We start from the raw sequence: 20,583 nt of genomic DNA, 5'->3' as shown, positions 1-20,583 counted from the left end.
CTATGACCCCACTGACTCAGTGTTAACCCCATTGTGCATGTGAAGCCTAAAAGGCATATTAAGGTGAAATTCATAACAACAACAACAACAACAACAACAACATTTATTATTTATACCTCAGCCATCTGGCTGGGCTTCCCCAGCCACTCTGGCGGCTTCCAACAGAAAAATGAAATAAAATAATCAATTAAACATTAAAAGCCTCCCTAAACAGGGCTGCCTTCAGATGTCTTCTAAAAATCTGGTAGCTGTTTTCCTTTTTGACATCTGATGGGAGGGCGTTCCACAGGGTGGGCGCCACTACCGAGAAGGCCCTCTGCCTGGTCCCCTGCAACTTGGCTTCTCGCAATGAGGGAACCGCCAGAAGGCCCTCGGTACTGGACCTCAGCGTCCGGGCAGAACGATGGGGGGGTGGAGACACTCCTTCTAGTGAATTCATGAGGATTTCTATTTAAAAAATCACAAACTGATGTGGAAGTGTGGAGAACTGAACTTAAGATAACCCAGAATTGACAAACTCACCCAACCATAGTGGTAATTCCATGACCACTAAAAAGATGTTCAAGTATTGTTTTCTAGACTTTGCAACAAGACTCGTGCTGCTACATATGCTGGCTATGCATAGTGTCCCGTCCGTCCGTCCCCCCCTTCACAGTGTGCTCCTGCACTGTCTGCCAACCTTTTATCAGTAGCCTGGCCTAATTTTATCACTAAAAAGGCACTTGTTATTTGCAAATGAGGTACTGAAGAGCTCTAAACTATTGCATTTGTCAAGGAAGTAATATAATGTACATACATACATTGCTTTGTTCAAATTGAACTAAAATATGACTTGCTCAGTCTGCCTGTTTTATTTGTTACTACAGCACCTATTTGGAATATAGATATTAGTATAGATATATATTTTAAAAATGAAGAGAGTATGTTGCGTATATATGATATATATTCACACACACATATATGGGATTTATTCCTAAACCATTTACCTGCTAGATGGTGAATCTATTTACTGTCAACTGTAATGAGTGCTCGTTTATATCAGCCTTTTACCCAAGTGGCATTTCTGCATGCTACTGGTCTGCTTTGTCAAATAATGGTTATAGAGTTGATGTGGTGGGGCTGATTTTGATGCTTGGAGATTAAGATGTAGCTACTGACTTTCGCTAGTGGATTTCCCAACTTCAGTGGGTGTTGAAAATGAAATTGCTAGTTCAGGCTTCACCAGCCCGGTTAATGTCCCCCACATGTTGCTGAACTGCAAGATGTTTTTGGATTAGCAGAGTGATGCCCAAACCTGATTGATAGAAATGTTTGTGGAGTTTTTCTGGGTTCAAATAGAAATATGAAATGGGGGTGGGCAGGGCAGGAAAGAGTGTATAGTTTTGGGGATTTTTTTCTTCAGGGGGTGGGTTTAAAAATTGTTTGACATTCTTATTGGGAACACTGCATAAGTGGACCAAGCTCCATGGGATAGAAGTGTGTAAAATTATACATGGCATGGGGAAAGTGGATAAAGGAACCCCCCCTCCCTCTTTCAAAGGGGGTACATTCTGGGATCAAATCAGAAACTGGGATGGCTTCTGTAAATTTGGGACTGTCTCTGGAATCAGACACTTGGAGGGTCTGATTCTGAACTCTACATTTTCTGTGTGCTGATATGCAGGGGAACTAACTCTTCTCTTAAAGTGGTAATTGTTCCATAGAGGTAAAGCAAAGTAAAGGGACCCCTGACCATTAAGCCCAGTCAGGGACAACTCTGGAGTTGTGGCGCTCATCTCGCTTTACTGGCTGAGGGAGCCGGCGTTTGTCCACAGACAGCTTCCATGTTATGTGGCCAGCATGACTAAGCCGCTTCTGGCAAAACCAGAGCAGTGCACAGAAATGCCGCTTACCTCCCCACCAGAGTGGTACCTATTTATCTACAGTGGTACCTTGGTTTAAAAACACAATTGGATCCGGAAGTCTGTACTTAACCTGAAGCGTACTTAACCTGAAGCGAACTTTCCCATTGAAAGTAATGGAAAGTGGATTAATCCGTTCCAGATGGGTCCGCGGAGTACTCAACCTGAAGCGTACTTAATTTGAGGTATGAGTGTAATTGGTTACGGAAGTCCGTACTTAACCTGAAGCGTACTTAACCTGAAGCGAACTTTCCCATTGAAAGTAATGGAAAGTGGATTAATCCGTTCCAGACAGGTCCGCGGAGTACTTAAACTGAAAATGCTCAAACCGAGGCGTACTTAAACCGAGGTATGACTGTACTTGCACTTTGACGTGCTTTCAAACTGCTAGGTTGGCAGGAGCAGGGACCGAACAACAGGAGCTCACTCCGTTGCGGGGATTCGAACTGCCAACCTTCTGATTGACAAGCCCAAGAGGCTCAGTGGTTTAGACCACAGCGCCACCCACGTCCCTGTTCCATAGACGTAGCTAAGTTTAAAGACATAACAGTCAGAGTCAGTGTCTGCTGCATAGCAATCACACTTCCCCCTCTGAATGCAGCAGAATTGTCTCAGGCAAAACTAGAACTTATTTGCTATGTCTGTCATTGTCTCTGACTCCACCTACTGTTGACCTCCCTGCGTATTGTTCTGCCAGTCCAGTGGGCACCAGTCAACCCTACAATGCAGGTCACCAAAGCTGAATCTATGAACCTGCATGTGAGCATACTGTGATGGTCAATACATTATGAAGAGCATTTCCAGGTGAGCTGCTCATTTGAGCAGTGCATTTGGAAGCAAATGTGCCCTCTCTTTCCCCCTTGGGAGGAACATTGATCAAAGGAGGAGGGAGTAACAGCATCATTTGAAGCTTTACTACATAGGCGTGCACTGAGAGCCTTCTGAGAACTCTGGGGTGAAAAAGTCATTGAAATCTCCCAGGCAGCAACCAGTTAGCCATCCATTCAGCTAATTTGGGGCTCATTGGCAAAAGCATTATTTCTTTGCCAATTAATGCAGAAAGGTGTCCTGTGTTTCCTAGATTATTATTTTTTGAGGCAGAAAACAGATAATGAGAAAAACAGGAGCCTGATAGCTGTCCTGCTTTGCTTTGAAACCATCTGCAAAGGCTACCCACCTTGAAATCTATGCACTTCTCTCCCTGCCCCTGGCTCACCATTATCAAAAAATCAAATCAACTGTAGGAATCAATGTACAACCTGCTCTGAATCCTAACTGCTAAAATACTATTCTCACCCCACATCATTCTCAAATTTGCCCCTATAAAGGGAAAGGAGAAAAGTTAAATTAACTATACTTGGTATTCTGCCTTAATCTCATTAGAGATCCTGGTAACAATAAGTTCTGTTGATAGAATTATAAAAATATGTCGCTGAGCATTGTATCGGCAATAGAGCTGAACATAATAGGGAATTCAATAGAGCTGACTGTAGACTGAATCAGTAGAAACTCATTTAAAAGTAACAAGCAAAGGGAGCGGGGGATGGTCTGCTACCCAAACTTCCTTCACAAGCATTGAGACCAGGCAGAGAGGGCAAAGAGAAAAACTAGAATTAGAATTGGCATTCTATAGCCTTTTCATGATTATGTTGATAACAGCAAAGATTGAGTGTTGGGACAGGGTTGGCAACATTCCTAGTTAAAATGTGTCCATTTAAAACACGTTTCTGGTTGCTGGTTGGACTGGGATATTTCAGCTACAGTATAGCTGTAATGGATGCATTAGCAACAAAACATCTGGCTTATGGCCCCTTTAAGAGAAACAGCTATGACCCAGGAGAACAGCTCCTAGATTGCTGATTCAAATGGCCAGACTCAATAAGTTGAGTCACATTCACACCATGTATTTAAAGCACCACTTTAAACCATCATGACTTCCTCCCAAAGAATTATGGGAGCTCTAGATTGTTAAGGGTGCTGAGAATTGTTAGCCCCCCCCCCAATTTATTCTCTTCTCAGAGCTACAGTTCCCAGAATGGTTTAATATTCAATTCCACTACACCACGTGATTTGTAGCTATGTGAGGGAAACAGGAGTTTCCTAACAACTCTCACCTTCCTACAGTTCCCGGAATTCTTTGAGGGATTAAACCTTATTGAACACATTGCAATTTATTACTGAGAAAGCATGCAGAGGATTGTCCGTAATCAGTTAAAACTCATACAATTAATCACCCAATATTAATTTGTGTGATAGTCCAAGCATTGAGTTTCTGTGCTCTACCAACAGTGTGGGTGAATCCATCAGTTTTGACTTCCCTCTGTTTCTCATTTTTGCAAAGTTAAATTCAGTTCTCCATATTTCCACATCACTTTGAATATTCAAAGTCTTTTTTGCATATTCATTATCTCTCATTTCCCGTAACATACACAATGTTTACAAATATTTTCCTCAACATCTGTATTTTCTTGAATACATTTTTGTATGTTATTTTTACTAATACATCCATTTTTTGCACACATTACCCTAGTAAATGCATTTCTTACAAACATCACATGGCTGGAAAATTCATAGAAGTGTGAATTTCAAAGTACGCCTGTGTTTCAGTTTACACATTGTTTTGGAAAGTATGAAATTGGTAGGTTTTTCTTTAAATGGGGACAGGATCAAATATTACCCTATTATGCACAGCAACTTTGTTTGGAGGAAAACACTCAAATAATTATATATTACATATATTGCTCTCTGTGTATTATGCCACTGCTCCCAAGAAAGCATGGTTATTATTGTTGTTGTTTTTAATAAGCTGACTTTTCTTCCAGTTCGTCTTTGCTTCTTTTGTTAGTAGTGATCAAAACATTTTGGTAGGGATAAGAGATAAGCAATAATATGGATAATGAATTTGGAACCCATTTTTACTTACAATGCCTTATGTAAAATCTTCATTTTGTAGATTGCAAGTTGAATTTGTAGCAGCTCCAAAACCAATAGCTAAGCCAGAGCCATCATTTACAGCTGATTCAATGTTTTGTTGTTTTAATGAGTTTTTCATAATTCTGTAAAATCGCTGAGGTTTTGAAACTCCCTGAAGGGTTTTCTTCCCAAAATAAATATAAAGATCTCTTAAACATTTGTACTGTAGATTGTGGAATGCAAATAACTGGTGTTTGTTTATTAATGGAAAAGCATAGTTAAGCAAAAGAAACAGAACAGACACAGTGCATAAAACGTACATATTGCAACATTTGAATATTTCTCTAGGAAACTGTATTTCATACGTCTGTAGCAGGATAGAGCAACTCCCCTATGAATAAAGGTTACAGAGTTTGAGACTTTTTTTTTTTTTGCTTTAGAGAAAATATGAATAAGAGGCAAAAATGGCAAAAATCATGCATGGCATCAAGTGAATAGGGAATAGAGAAATTTTCCTCCCTCTCTAGATATTGTAGACATCTGGTGAAGCTGAATGTTGGAAGAATCAGGACAGATGACAGAAAGTGTTTCTTTACACAGTAGAATTCATTCCCATAAGATGCAGTGATAGCCACCAATTTAGGTGACTTTAAAAGAGGATTAGTGAAATTCATAGAGGAGGAGGTTATTGAAGGATACTAGCCATGGTGACTCTGCCCTGCCTGCACAGTCAGAAGCAGTGATGCTTCTGAACAACAGTTGCTGGGAATCACATATGGAGAGAGTGCTCTTCAGCATCCATTTTGCTCGAGGGCTTGCATCTGGGTGTCCACTGTGAGAACAGGATGCTGGAATAGATGGGCCATTGGCCTGATGCTGCAGGCTCTTATCATGTTCTTATGTTCCTTTCTAGTTATACTAAGAAATGATACATATTAACTTTCAGCATTGTTCATGAGGTCCAGAAAATGCCCCTTTAAAGGCCAAAATGAATGTTATTTTTTTTTTGGATTCCCAAAGCACTGTGAGACTCTTAACCAGGTGGTAAACATTATAAGATGTTTCTATCTAAAAATAAGACACTTGTTCAGTCTCTTCTGCCTTTGTGCATTATGGAATAGAGGGAAAGGAAGGGGAATTTCTAATAGTCTCTTTAATCTCAGTGCAAGCACCTCGCAGCACCAATTTATGAAATGCTGAGTTCTCTCTCTCTCTCTCTCTCTCTCTCTCTCTCTCTCTCTCTCTCTCTCATACACCCTCTCTCACACAGGATTCAGCTACATTAGTAAAGAAAATGAGTTTTAAATGTGTTCTAACACTGTGACACCAGATGGCGCTGTGGGGTTCCATCTTTTAGCAATGTGATTTCCCATTATTAGGATTACAAAACGTTTTCCTGAAACACATTTTTTATGTGTCTAGATCCAGCCACAATCATCTGTTACATTCTTCTTCTTCTTTGGCGATCACTCATAGCTGAGTAAGATTGTCTACCATAAACATGGTTTTAACAATGGGTCCATAAGTGACTGTGGAGTCCAATTCTGGATCCACATGTCCTTTCACAGTGGGAGGACAGGCGGGAGTTGATCACGGTGTGGATTTGCCAAGCATGCCTTCCTCTTAGCATGTTTCTCCCTTGCATCCTGAGATCGAGTTTCTTCAAAGCCCATGACACCATTGGTAAAGGCTGTTCTCCAACTGGAGCGCTCACAGACCAGTGTTTCCCAGTTGTCAGTGTTTATACAGTACTACATTTTTAAAGATTTGCCTTGAGACAATTTTTAAACCTCTTTTGTTGACCCCCAGCATTACGCTTTCCATTTTAAAGTTCAGAATAGAGTAGTTGCTTTGGAAGAAGATCATCAGGCATCCGCACAACATGACCAGTCCAACAAAGTTGATGTTGAAGAATCATTGCGTCAACACTTGTGATCTTTGCTTCTTCCAGTACACTGATATTAGTTCGCCTTTCTTCCCAAGTGATGTGTAATTTTTTTTTTTTGAGACACCGTTGATGGAATCTTTCGAGGTGTTGGAAATGGCGTTTATAAGTGGTCCATGTTTCACAAGCATATAGTAAGGTTGGTAGTACAGTAGCTTTGTAAACAAGCATTTTGGTTTCCCTGCGAATGTCCTGGTCCTCATACACTCTGCACTTCAATCGGGAGAAAGCTGCACTCACAGAGCTCAGGCAATGCTGGATTTCGGCATCAATGTTAGCCCATGTGGAAAGGTAACTGCCTAGGTAGGAGAAGTGATCAACATTTTTCAATGTTACACCACTGAGTTGGATTTGTGGCACCGGATTTGTACTTGTTGGTGCAGCACTTTGGTTTTTTGGATGTTGAGTGATAGCCCAAGCTTTTTGTGTTACATGTGCATTACTTGAAACACAGTTGATACAAACATAGGAAACGACCGTATTCCCATTTAGACCATTGGTCCGTCTAGTTCAGTACTGTAAGCACTGACTGGCATCAGCACTCCAGACTTTCAGGCAGGAATCATTTCCAGCCCTACCTGGCAACACCAAAGGTTGAACCTGAGAGCTTCTGCATGTGAGCTACGACCATTCCCCTCTGAAATCTGCAGATTTGTGCTCCTCAGTTCAGGACATGGGAAGCTACTTTATCTTAAGTCAGGCATCCCCAAACTCGGCCCTCCAGATGTTTTGGGACTACAATTCCCATCATCCCTGACCACTGGTCCTGTTACCTATGGATGATGGGAGTTGTAGGCCAAAAACATATGGAGGGCTGAGTTTGGGGATGCCTGTCTTAAGTTAAGGTAATTGGTCCAGTTGACATTGACTGTTAGCAACTTGCCAGGGTCTCAAGCAGAGCAAGGCCTTTCCCACCACCTCTAGCTAAGCATCGTGGCTTGTGGTCATTGATAGCCTTATCCATAGAAGGGAGAGGAGGGGATTCAAGTATCAGCAGCTACTAGTCATGATGGCTTTGCTTTAATGCCAGCTGCTCAGGATCCACAAGTAGGTAGACTGCTGTTGCACTTAGGTCCCCTTTACAGGCTTCCCATTGGGACATCTGGTTGGCCACTGTGAAAACAGGATGCTGGACTAGATGGGCCATTGGCCTCATCTGGAATGCTTTTCTTACATTTTTTAATGCATACTGGGCACTAGGGGAGATGGTGAACAAGATGAATAAATAAGTGTTACTGGGGCCAGAAACAGATCTCTCATACAAGGGGCTACCAGTCTCATCTGTGAGAGCAACCCAGGGCAATTGATATTTGGGAAATAGAGCTTGCTATCCCACTGCATCCTTCCCAGGAAATAGAATAATCCACAGGGGGTCTTGAAAGTGTTCCGACTCATTTGTTTATGCAATTAATCCATTCCTTTCTCAGTGTGCATGATATTTATGAGTTATTTATAGGTTCACAGTGAACCCAACTGGGAGAGAATTAGGTCAGAATTCTAATTCCTTTGTTAAGAGGAATGGCTTATTATCTCATTCTGGTCTGGTACATTGTGTCTGTGTAGGGGCTTGGCTGTGCAAGGTTGGAGAGCTCAATATTTATTTTTTTGGAAGGGACTATCTGATCCCATATGTTGCTACCAGAACACTTAGCCCAAACACAGTTCATGTGTGTGTGTGTGTGTGTGTGTGTGACCTTGAATTGAATCCTTATCCTGCAGTGCAGGTCAGACGGCCTATAAGTTAACTCAATACAGTTTTGTATTTGGAACTGGTTCACTTCTAATTGGCTCAATACACAGTTTTGCTTTTTTCCTTCTTTGTACTTGTTAGCTGCATTTTAGGGGGTTGGTATTGGCTTTGTAGTATTAAGGATGGGGGAGGAATTCAATTCAGTTCATGCTTAAAGGTGAACCTACCCAATTTGCACTTTCTGAAACAATACATGGACTAAAAATCTGCACTTCTCAGAATTTTGCAGTGCTGTTTTCCAGCCAGGTGTAAGGTATGCATATAACTGTACATATTCATGGAGAAATTCACACAAAAATATGGATGAATTTTTATGAAGACCTTAAAAAGCATGCAAACTGATGGCAATGTGAAAAACAAAGGAGAAACCGAAATTGACATATTCACCTATCACTATGTAGCACAGGGTGGGACATTGTTTTATATGATAACTCTAGTGGGCAGTAAAGCATTGTGTTATGGCTTCTCCCAAAGAATTCTGGGAGTTGTGGTTTGTTAAGGATGCTAAGAATTGTTAGTGGGCCCCTATTCCCCTCACAGAGCTACAATTTTCAGAGTGGTTTCACAATAAATGCCTCTTCACAGGGAACTCTAGGAATTGTAGCTCCGGTTGTGGAATATGGGTTTCCTAACTACTCTCAGCACCCTTAACTACAATTCCCAGGATTATTAAAGGGAACCCATGAGTGACTGTCTCACTCTACCTAACAGTATTGTCACTACATAGCTAAGACAATCTCCAAACCCCAATGTGGACACCTGCATACTGGCCATGGAGAAGCTGTGCAACATCAGTGGGGTGGGGGTAGGGACTTTGACTCAATGGGACATCTGTGTATGGTGAATGCATGAAGGGTGCTTTAGACTCTCTTGCTTCCAGGAAAGCAATATTCTACTGCTGTATGTAGGATTCCCCCCACTGTTTTATTTGGCTCTCTGTGTGTACACAGCCATGCAAATGTGTGTGTGTGAGTGCATTAGGAAGTCCATTGCAGGCCACTAAGCCAGTGCTTTTCATGTCACTAATCAGGTCCTCCCTGCAGGCTTTTTGTGCAACTCTGGGTACATTTAGATTCAGGGAGTATTACATTAGTTTTCCTGATTATAATGCAAGTGCTTCCATCACATATTTGAATGTTCCTCTCAAATGGCCATATCTTGTTGCATCATGGAATTGTGGCTTTTTGATAGAAATACCACCTTCTTGCAATGAATTTCATTCACACCAGTGGGTGTGGGCAAGATAACAGCAAGCGTCATTGGTCAACATTGCTACTCCCTCACCCTTTCCACACATGCCTGCTTTTGCTCCCCCATGACCCCCCCCCCCATAAAGGCAGTGGGGGTGTGTGTGCCACCCTTACAATTCATCACTTTATTCAATTTCTTTAACACAGAAAATCGGAGTGATCTTCCATGTGAATACAGCCTAAGTCTTGATGCAGTTGTGTGGAGTGATTTTGAAGTCTTTGGCTGCAAAGAGACATGTGGCATTTTCTACCATCTAAAGTAAAATCCTGGATACAACTAATGAAAGGGGCTTTGAGTTCTTTCTGTCTAGAATAGGGCAGAGCTGATAATGATAGCAGATGGAAGTGGCAAAGCTACACCTCTCTACTCTGTTGGTTGCTTTGGATTTGATCTGTGAGCCACTAGATTTGGTCTGTGAGCCACTATTTTTGTCCAAATACTTGTCTTCATACCACATCTATAGGAGAAGCAGTCTATTTGAACAATAGCTTCATGAGAACAGGAAGGATATTCCTGAAAGCCCACAGATACAGCAATTCTTTGCTTGCTTTTAAAGATTGCTGTAGCTGTGAAAGGTGGTCAAGGGTGTGTGGGGGGGAGGGGGGATCTGAACGTGCTTTTTGAATCGGAGATGCAATGAGGAAGGGTGATTTTCTCAGGAATGTTTATTAGCCAAGAGTGAGACCTTTCGGGAGGGAGTGATTGATTCTCGTGCAGTATATAGCATGAGCTACATCAAATTCTCAGCAAGTGCAAGACATAAATTCTGGATGCCTGGTGAAAGGGAGCCATTAATGGGCATATATCTGAACCAATCATGTTATACCACTTGCACCGGGAGAACTTCATTGGCTCCCATTGTGCATCTGGGATCAATTCAAGGTGCGGGGTACAGTCTAGGTATGAGTGGGGTAGAGAATTGATGCAGTTTGTATTTAAAGGAGAACATATACAATCGACACTTTCTGAAGCAGTATGAAAATGGAAACTCGTCTTTCCGTTGAAACTCACTCTCCTCTGAATTTTTCAGTCTAGTTCTCCTGCCAAGTACAGTGTACAAAAAACACTTATAACTGAGCATATAATAGAGAGCATACCATATACAAATGCATTATATTAGGAGAAATGATTTTGCAAAAAGTTGCAAATTAGGCAAACATACATACCAAAACATGTATACTGTGAGAAATTCACATCAAAGTGTTGATGAATTTTCATAAGGATTTTAAAAAATGCATACCGATATGGAAATGTGGGAATATGAACTTAAGAAAAATGAGAAACTGAACTGACAGATTCACCCATCCCTAGCCCAATTCCTGAAGTCCTAAATGATTTGGAACCTGGATGTATGGAGAAGGACCTTGTCCTCTATAAGACCTGGGGAACTGTCATCCTATGTGTCCTGAACCCCTGGCCTACCTGGCAGCAAATCGGTATGTCAAATCCAAAGTTCCAAGTCTGAGGGATAATCCATACAAGCAATGTGCAAAGGTCAGGAAATACAATCCAGGGTCAATTGAAGTAGCCACGTCTGAAGACCAGCAGTGAGGATACAGTCTAGAATCAAACCCAAAGTACAGCCCCATAGAGGTTCAGGGGCATCCAAGTCAAATCCCATCAACATGGGCAGCTGAGCAGACACAGCACCTCAGCTCTGCTGCCCTTTTGTAATTTGCATGCTGATTGCAACATCTGGGCTTGATGACGCTTGTGACCCCCACCTGTGCCAAGCCTACTTCAGCTGAGGAATCACAGGCTTCCTCTCAGAGCTAGCGAGCTTCACCTGGCCAGCTAGGAAGCCCTTTGCCTGCCTCAACCTCCTAGAGTGCCACTCCCACTGCTCCCTACACCTCAACGACTGCCTTGTTCGTGGAGACAGGGCCCTGTCTGGCTCTGTTGATGCGTCCTGCTGCTCTGGTTCCTGTGCACTGACCTCCATCCCCTCCATTACCCTGTGAGTACTTTCTTTCCCATGGCCTGCTTGCCCCAGTGTGCCCTAGTCCTAGCTACACCTCTCGCCAGAATCCTCTTCCTCCTCCCTGTCGTCCTGCCAGTGCATGACATGATGAATTGGATGCAGCCCATGAGTTCTCCCCATCTGATTTACATCTTCCCCTTCTCACTTTTTGTCACCAACCACCACAATTAGGCTTAAAGGGGGGAAACCTCCTTTTGAAGACGATCAGTAATTGTTGTTTTCCCAAGCCTAGACACAGGGCCCAGAGCCATTAAGCATTGCACTGTGTGAAAGAGAACCTCTTTCACATAAAAATATGCTGCCTGTGACATTTAGGCTTGAGGTAAGGCTTGAGGCTGAGGCTGTAATATGAAGCACTTTAAAAAGAAACAACAGCTAAATCGCACAGGGTTAGAGAGATTGCTGTTTGATGTGTGGTCCTGTATTAAGTATATCTTTGTATTATATAAGTAGATGTTTGTATTAAGTGTGTGTGTAAATACAGTAAATGGGCAAAGTATAAAGATTCACAAAATGTTTAGGGGTACGCATACTCTGTGTACCCCCAGAAAAAACACTAATAACATCTGTGTGTAGGACTCATCTCTGGGACTTCCCATCTTCAAAGATGGAGTGAGTTGTGACTGCCAATAAGGCCTTTTCAAAGCCCTCTTTATGGATCTGCCCTGCATCAAATTCAGCAGGAACAAAATCCCACAGTATTTTTCCTTGTTGCAGTGGGTGATCTCCTTGAATTTACTTTGTTTTGTACTAGAATAGAACCCCAAGATCTACTAACCAGAGCCAAAGGTGAAAGACATGTAATTAGAATTAAAGAACTGGGTGTCTCTGAGCACAGACTCAATTTGTTTTCAGTTTTATAACCAACACTGCTTTCACACAGAAGTCTACTCCTGATTACTCCAAACTTTATTCATTTCAGCAGCCTGATCTGCCTTAGAAAAGTCATGTTGTTTTTGCTATTATTAAATAATTGGGCATCATCCACTGATGCTGATCTACTACAAATGTTCCAGAGGTACAGTATGATCCCACTCTACCCATCCCTAGCTTAGGAGCTTGATCCACTGTGTTAGATTGAGCCATACTTGGTGTGGTGACTTCTGAAATCATTACAAGGGACAGAACAGAATGCTCTGGATAGACGCAGAGTATGGTTGCAACAATTCCCCCCTTCTTCTAAGAGTCTATTTGTGCATCTCCAGCTACAACCTATCTTTCAATTTATTTTGTGGTTCAGTATGTTCCCCTTAAGTGTAATTATGCTTGAAGGAGAGAGAGGAGGAGAAAAAAAGACTTATTCTAAGCAAATATTCACTTCATTAGCATCAAATTGTGTTCCCCCTTTTTCCTTCTTTCGTTGCTTCCTCCAGCAAATTTGGCAATTCAATTGTAAAGTGCCCAATGGGGATCTCAGCGTGAACTCTTTCATTTTTCTTTCGAATGCTTATGCTCACAACCATCCTGCCTTTAGCACAGAGCTCAGCCATCCCAAGTGCTAACCTTGCCTGCGGCCTTGTTATGGCGAAAATGCTGATGTCAACCTTTCATTTTTATCTTCCTCCTCCTTTGATGCCCAATAGCAATCTGATTCCTGTTAACTTTCTCTTTCCCTTTACTTATACAGTTCCAGGTGGAGATCACTGATGCCAGTGGCAAAACCATAGAAGGCCCAGTCCCTCTAGATATCATCATTATTGACCAGAATGACAACAGGCCTCTCTTCCGGGAAGGACCTTACATTGGGCATGTCATGGAGGGGTCTCCAACAGGTAAACTAACTGCAGACATACTGCAATTGCTTATAGGATTTGTTTCTCTGCAAACTTTATGCATGTTTATCCACTTGAACGCAATGTATGCTGGTTGACCATGATTGACAGGGTTCATTTGACACGGACTGTGAAGCTGTGGCTCTCTGCAGATTGATAGACCAGTGACTCTCCACAGATGTCACAGGACCATTGGCCATGCTCACTGGGGTTGATGGGGATTAAGAGTACACCACCACCTGGAGGGACAGATGTTCCCCATCCCTAATTTATATCATCCTAAGCACAAGGGACGATGGAAGGGTGGATAACAGATATAAAATGAATAAAAGGAAAAGGCAGTATATAGAATGCAATCAGTAACATGCTAAAATGAGCTAAGTGTTGCCAGTGTCACATGGAAAACATTTTTGTCCCCTGAGCTCACTTTATCCAAAAAAATAATAATTAAAAATGTGGTTGAGAATGGTTTCTTGTGCAGGAGTTATTTTTATTTTGTTTAAAAAAATCCAGATGTTCCATTTGAAAAGTGTGGCTATTTGATTTCGAATTACTTGGTGGATATGTTGTGTGTTTATTTGTTGTAAACTGACGTAGGCATAGAAATGTAAAAACTAGCTCATTGCCATTTTGGCAACATATCTGGGCTCTCCCACCGAAAGTGTGACCACTCCTAAATGAAAAATGTCTGCTGTATTATTATTTGGGGACTGGCTTGATGTAAGGTAGTGCGACAATATCCTAGAGATGCAGTAAATTGTTTTCACAGATTGTAATGCACTTCTTGCAAAGCAAGACAAAGGCTTGCACTGTAAGAAGGGACATAAAACAGTGAGATTGTGATGTTGACTACAAATGTAGTAGAAGTGGGAGAAATCTGGGGAAGCACAACAAGACTGCACCACTTTAGATTGTAAGTTGGAGTTGCCTTGTTCAAAAGTTTTCCCAACTAACACACATACATATACACGCATGCACACAGTATTCCTGAAAATTTTGTCAACGTATCACTCACAAACATAGTGGCCTAACTCATGTCTTGCTGGCATTTTTTTTTACCGGTATTTTTTATTTTGGTATAGAATGGGTGCATAAAAAATGGCACCTGCTACCCCTAGGAAGCTTTCCTTTAGCACAAATGTGCCTTTGAATCCAAACCACTATTGTCAGGCATGGGAAAAATGTGGCCTGCTGGCCATATTAGGCCCAGCAGAGTTCCTAAATTAGCCTGCAGACCTGTTCTCCTGAAAATACTCCCACCTGCCCTACACTAGATGTAATGTATGGCTGGGCAGGTAAAGATGCAAATGCAGAGTGCACTCCATATTGTTCCTTGAAACAATCAGGCCTCACTGACAGCAGCATTCAGCACATCAATGCTAACATTGCTGTGATCAATACCTTTGGCCACTTCTGCGCATGCATGAAGCATGATTTAGCACTTCTGCGCATGCATGAGTGGTGAAACCCGGAAGTAACCCATTCTGATACTTCGGGGTTTCCCCGCAGTCCGCAACCCAAAAAACATGTAACCTGAAGCGTCCGTAACATGAGGTATGGCTGTACTTTCTTTCTTACCTTTTTAAAATTCTTTTTATTTATTTTCCAAAAACCAAAAAAATACAAAAGAAATGAAAAATAAAAAAGAATACAAGTAAAAATACAGAAATATCAAAAAATCAAAAAATTCGCAGACCAAACCAAACATTCTCCCCTTTCCCACCCTTGCCATATACTTATAACATATTTTAAACTAAAATATGGCTTCCTTCCATCGATGCTTGACCTTATTTTACATTCTTATCTTTATTGTTGTGTTATGTTTTATAGATATATTTTATTTTTATTTATTTTATTCCTTTTCCCCTTACAAACTTTGTCATATGCATATCATGATTTCTGTATTGGAACAGTGTTTCATTGTACTGTATATTCCTTCACACATTTCCAGTTCTTTGTCGACTGTATTTTCTTTTCTCCAACTTTGTCGACTGTATTTTCTTTTATTTGTCCTGAATCTTCCAACATTCAACTTCATTGGATGTTCATGAATTCTAGGTTTATTGGGGGGGGGGAACCATTCCTCTACCCACTTTCTCCATGCCATGCATGGTTTTATAAACTTCTTCCATGTCACCATTTACTTGCCTTTTCTCTAAGCGAAAAGTCTCAGTTGCTGTAGGGGAGTTGCTCCATCCTTTTGAATCCCCTTCCCTGAACCTTTTCCCAACTCGGCATCACTATATAATTTTGGACGATCAGCCATATTGCCATTTTAAAATCCCATTCTTCCCAACCACCCTGTTCCCCCCCTTTCTTTCTATTTTTCATAGCAAGAGGGTTTAATAGGAAATAAATTTCTTCACAGGACAGATGTTTTAGTTCTTTTGTTGTGTTGCAAAATGACTCTGGGTCCCCAGTGATCAAATGTCTGGATTCCTTAATTAGGGGAGAAACTATAAAAGCTGGAGTGATATTAAACTTTATCTTTAAGCAAAGATAAAAATTGCTGAAGCCTGCAATGGAAAGCAAAGCAAATTCCCATTAGTCAATGTGACACCAACATTATTTTTTTAATGAATGCGCTAGTGCAGGGGAAACCAATGTGGTACCCTGCAAATGTTAGTGGATGCAAAGGGTGGCAGTAAATGCTAGTCCTACTCAAGAGTAACTATGGAAGTTAATGGGCATGATTAACTTAGTTTCATTAATTTCACTCGGTCTATTCTGAGTGGGATTTAGTTCATATACTTTACATGTCTGTCCCGTATATGAGCCAAAGGTGGCATACACGGTTCTCCCCACCTCTGTTTTATCCTCACAACAACCTGTGAGATAGGTTAGGCTGAAAAACAGTGACTGATCCAAGGTCACCACAATGAGCTTTGTGACTGAGTGGGGCAGTAGTAATGGTCACCAACTTGGGTGGCTTTAAAAGAGGACTGGAGAAATTCATAGATGATAAGGTTACTAGCCTCAAAGGATATGCTCTGCCTCCACAGCTGGAGGCAGTGATGCCTCTGAATACCACCTGCTGGAAACCATAGAAACAGAGAGTGCTCTTGTGCTTGGTCCTGCTTGAAGGTCTCCTACATGCATCTGGGTGGCTAGTGTGAAAACAGGATTAGCAGGCTTTTATTGGTTGACATCCATCTTTCTCAGGAGAGAATGAAAGGCTATAGAGAATGGCATGGGAAATACATGTTTTGTTCCAGCAGGGGCAAATTAAGATGTCCAATTGTGCTAATGCAAGTGTACGCTGGTGTTTCTTCTGGTGGTCATTCCTCCTCTGTGGCTACAGAACCTGATTGATTGTCTCCAGGCGCTGTGGTCATCTGCAAGGGATTCCTACACGACAGGGTTAATGTTGCCAGCTTTCATGTCATGTTTGCAAGACATCTTTGTAATGCAGATTTAGCCTGCTAATAGGGCATGTGCCGGAAACCAGCTCCCCGTGGAGCATTTCATTGGCAATTCTGCTATCTTCCATTATATGGACATGACCCAGCCAGTGTGGATGTTGCTGAGACAGGAGTGCAAACATGCTGGGAATGTGGGTTTGGGAAAGCACATCTATGTTTGAGACTGTCCTGCCATGTGATGCCCCTTCCTGATTCAGTTAATGTGGATTGAAGCATCGCTCCTGGTGAGTGTAAGTTGCCCACGGCACACTACCATAAAGCAGCATGCTCAACATGCAATCTTGGTAGACCTTCATCTTGGTATTGGTTGTTAGCATCACATTTTCCCATACCCTTTTGGAGAGGTGAGCCATTGTCATAGTTGCCTTGCCAATATGCTTGTCCAGCTCAGCATCAATGGAAAGATTGCTGGTCATAGTGGAGCCCAGGTAAACAAAATTGTCTACCACCTCAAGCATGTGGTCACCAATGCTAATGCTGATGATGTCCTGACTGAGGATGTTGGTCTTTGCCAGGCTGATGATAAGGCTGAACTCCATGCAGGCTTGGACAAAATGGTTGATGAGTCCCTGTAGGGCTTCCTTGGAGTGCACTGTCAAGGCTGCATCATCTGCAAATGAAGCATTTCAGATAAGGACCCACCACACTTTTGTCTTGACCTGGAGACATGCCAGGTAGAACAGACCCCCGTCACTCCTTGAGTGGATGTACATAACATCTTCAGTCAAGTTGAAGGCTCTTCTTACATTTTTAGAATTTTTCACTGCTCTAGAAGATGCTCCAGACTGCATCTGTGGTGGTTGGCTATTCAAGACAGCTTCAGATGGAGCCAAGCATTCCTAGCTCTCCCCTTGGTGGTTCCTGATGCAAACTGATGCAATTTCTTTTGTGTGAATGAGATCTCCATTGTAACCTGACTTCTTTGCGATTGCCACAGGCATACATTTTCACTAATAGCACCATTAAAAAAACTCTGAATTGTGTCCATGAGCAAGGACAAACCCCCAATTTCCTTTCTTCTTTACCGGAGAAACAAAATTATAGATAACTAACTCTCTAGAAGGACACTTTGTTGTGCCTAAGGACTGTATTCATAATGATCTAGTGAGGATGTTATCATATCACAGGTGAATGCGAGAGGCAATTACTGGCTGCAGTTCACAAGCAGAAGCCACCCACTGTCTACAAATGAGCTTAGCAAGGGGACAGCTATCCAGACACTTAACAGGCGTGCTGGCCTTTTGGAAATTTCAAAGCTGATGAAAGCTGCTGTTTTCTCCCTCCCTCCCTGGGATCCTATTTCATTTGCTTGAGTCAGTTTCCCCCAGTGATTCCTCATATGTTTTGACTTCTATCTGCAGCTTGGAGCAAATCCTCCTAAGCCCAAAATGTGGTGTTTGGGTTTTTTTTTAATATAGAAAAAAAGAGTGGCTGGTTAAAATTGCTTTTGAATCACATTTAGAAAAGAAAAGAAACGTTGGCAACTTGTTTTTCCATTAAGCCATAATAACCCATGTATATTGCATTCCAGCTGAGGAACCCCCAAAGCAGAAATGATGGAAAGTGCCTGTAAAGAATTAGCAGGAACAAAGGGGCATTGAGAACAGCACATGGCATGGAATTAAGAACAGTAGCCTTGAGGAACATTTAGTATCATAAAACCATCGTTTGCAGAACTGGATGCAAAAACAGGGAAGGGGCTTGTCTAACGCAGGACATACATTATGGATGACCACATGCTATGAGGTTGTAAGCGGCTGTCACTCATGGAATATGGTTTCACAGTAGCAGCCTCCTCATCAGTGGTGGCTGGTGTTCATCTGGACTGGTAAGGCAGAAGGAAGAAAGGCCATCAGCAGGTGGAGGTGGAGCCAATAACAGGCAGAACTAGAGCCAATGACAGGCAGAAGCAACCAATTCTAGTTTTGTCCCCATTTTCCTCCCTGCTGAGTTCTGCAAAGGGTAACACTGAGGCCAAGGAGGAGGAGCAGTCTGACAGCCAGTGCTGCCACCCCTGGACTGGATGCAAGTAAGAAGGCATGCAGTGGGGGGGCTGGCAGAGGGCAGACTGGGCACTGCCCATTGGCCCTAACGGACCACTTTGCACTGTTCCTCTAGCATAGAAGGCTGCCCTCTTTCAGTTAATTTGATGCTAGCAGCAGTAGCAGCAAAATCAAGGTTAGTGTGGAGATGCATAGAAATGAGAGCTTCATCAGCAGGGTGCAGGAATCGAAAGGCATTAGGCAAAGTCATCAATACCCAAGTTCACCTGGGGAAATGGGCAAAGCTAGAGTTAATTCTTCCCCATTGTCCATTCTGCAGCAATTATTGTTTGATGTTTATGGCTCCAGGATTATAATGAGAGTTGGTCTGCTGTTGTGTTGTTTGTTTGTGTGTGTGTGTGTTTGCATGCCCAATTCAGTTTTGCTTGTGATCGTGCCTGGTGCATAGGCAGGGGAAAAATAGGGCCACTTAAGCTTCCAAATGACTAAAATTGCATTCAATTTGCTGAGCACGGCAGGATCTCTTATTGGCTATGACCTGTGATTCTAACAACCTCAGGGAAACTACGGGGGGTTCTCTTAAGAGCTTTCTGTAGTCAGCAGATAGAATAGACATGCGTTTTTCTTCCCTTACATATACAAAGCACTTCTAGCAGAAGAACCCATTCACAGACAATTTTGTTTCCTTACTGCTAAGTACATCCATAAGTGTGTCCTTGAATAAAATCCAAGGTGTTCCAATTATTAATCCACTACAGCCAATACTGATCTTCTCCCACCTCCTGGGCCTTTGCATTTACTGTGCATACACAGACAATTGTCTTCCATACCTGGTTTTGTTTTTTAGGACAGAACATGAACATAAATCAGGAGCCAGCATGGTGTAGTGCAGGCATCCCCAAACTGCGGCCCTCCAGATGTTTTGGCCTACAACTTCCATGATCCCTAGCTAACAGGACCAGTGGTCAGGGATGATGGGAATTGTAGTCCAAAACATCTGGAGGGCCGAAGTTTGGGGGGTGCCTGGTGTAGTGGTTAGAGTGCTGCTTTGGGCAGCAGCTACTGAGGGTATGGAGCCATTGTGAGCTGTTTGGAGGACAAGAGTTGAGTATACCATGTGGCCTCCCCTGAGCACCTTTAACTAGTTAGCTACCCCCAGGTGCTTTGATGCTGTCCAGTCCCTGGTGCTGAAGTAAGATTCACATGTTGGGCTGGTTGATATCTGCATGTGGAATGGGGTTTGTGTTTACCACATGCGTCAAAATGTATTGACCTGGAATACAGGAAGCTGCCTTATTCTGATTCAAATCCTTGGCCCTTCTAGCTCAGTATAGTCAATACTGGTTCTCTTCAAAGTTTTAGGCAGGGGACACTCCCAACCCTACTTGGAGGTGCTGGGGGTTGAACCTTGGCCCATCTGCATGCAAAACAGATGATTCATACTTGGCCCTGGCACTGCCTGACCTACTTCTGCAAATACCTTCATGCTAAATGTTACATGTTCAACACTCAAAGCAATAGTATTATTTATAGCATTCTGCCTACAGAGTTTTGTGAAAATAAGCAACACCCTGATTGATCAGTGGAGAAAACCTTGTAATGATAGTTACAAGTAAATTACAGACATGCAATTAGACTATTGCTA

General features: G+C 42.3%; 1 protein-coding gene across 3 annotated transcripts in view; it reads left to right on the top strand.

Annotated features, from left to right (window-relative positions):
* CDH13 (cadherin 13) overlaps positions 1-20,583 on the top strand; it is a 606,507-nt gene that overhangs the window by 344,936 nt on the left and 240,988 nt on the right. For all 3 annotated transcript variants that reach the window (XM_035119665.3, XM_088671925.1, XM_088671926.1), the window contains one exon: positions 13,369-13,513. In XM_035119665.3, the coding sequence (XP_034975556.1) occupies positions 13,369-13,513 (145 nt within the window). The remainder of the gene's footprint in view (positions 1-13,368; positions 13,514-20,583) is intronic.

The sequence above is a fragment of the Zootoca vivipara genome, chromosome 6 (assembly GCF_965207765.1).
Source record: "Zootoca vivipara chromosome 6, rZooViv2.hap1.1, whole genome shotgun sequence".
NCBI classification, from domain to species: Eukaryota; Metazoa; Chordata; class Lepidosauria; order Squamata; family Lacertidae; genus Zootoca; species Zootoca vivipara.
Note: the sequence above shows the minus strand (reverse complement) of the source record. Positions and strands in the feature narration are given on the sequence as shown.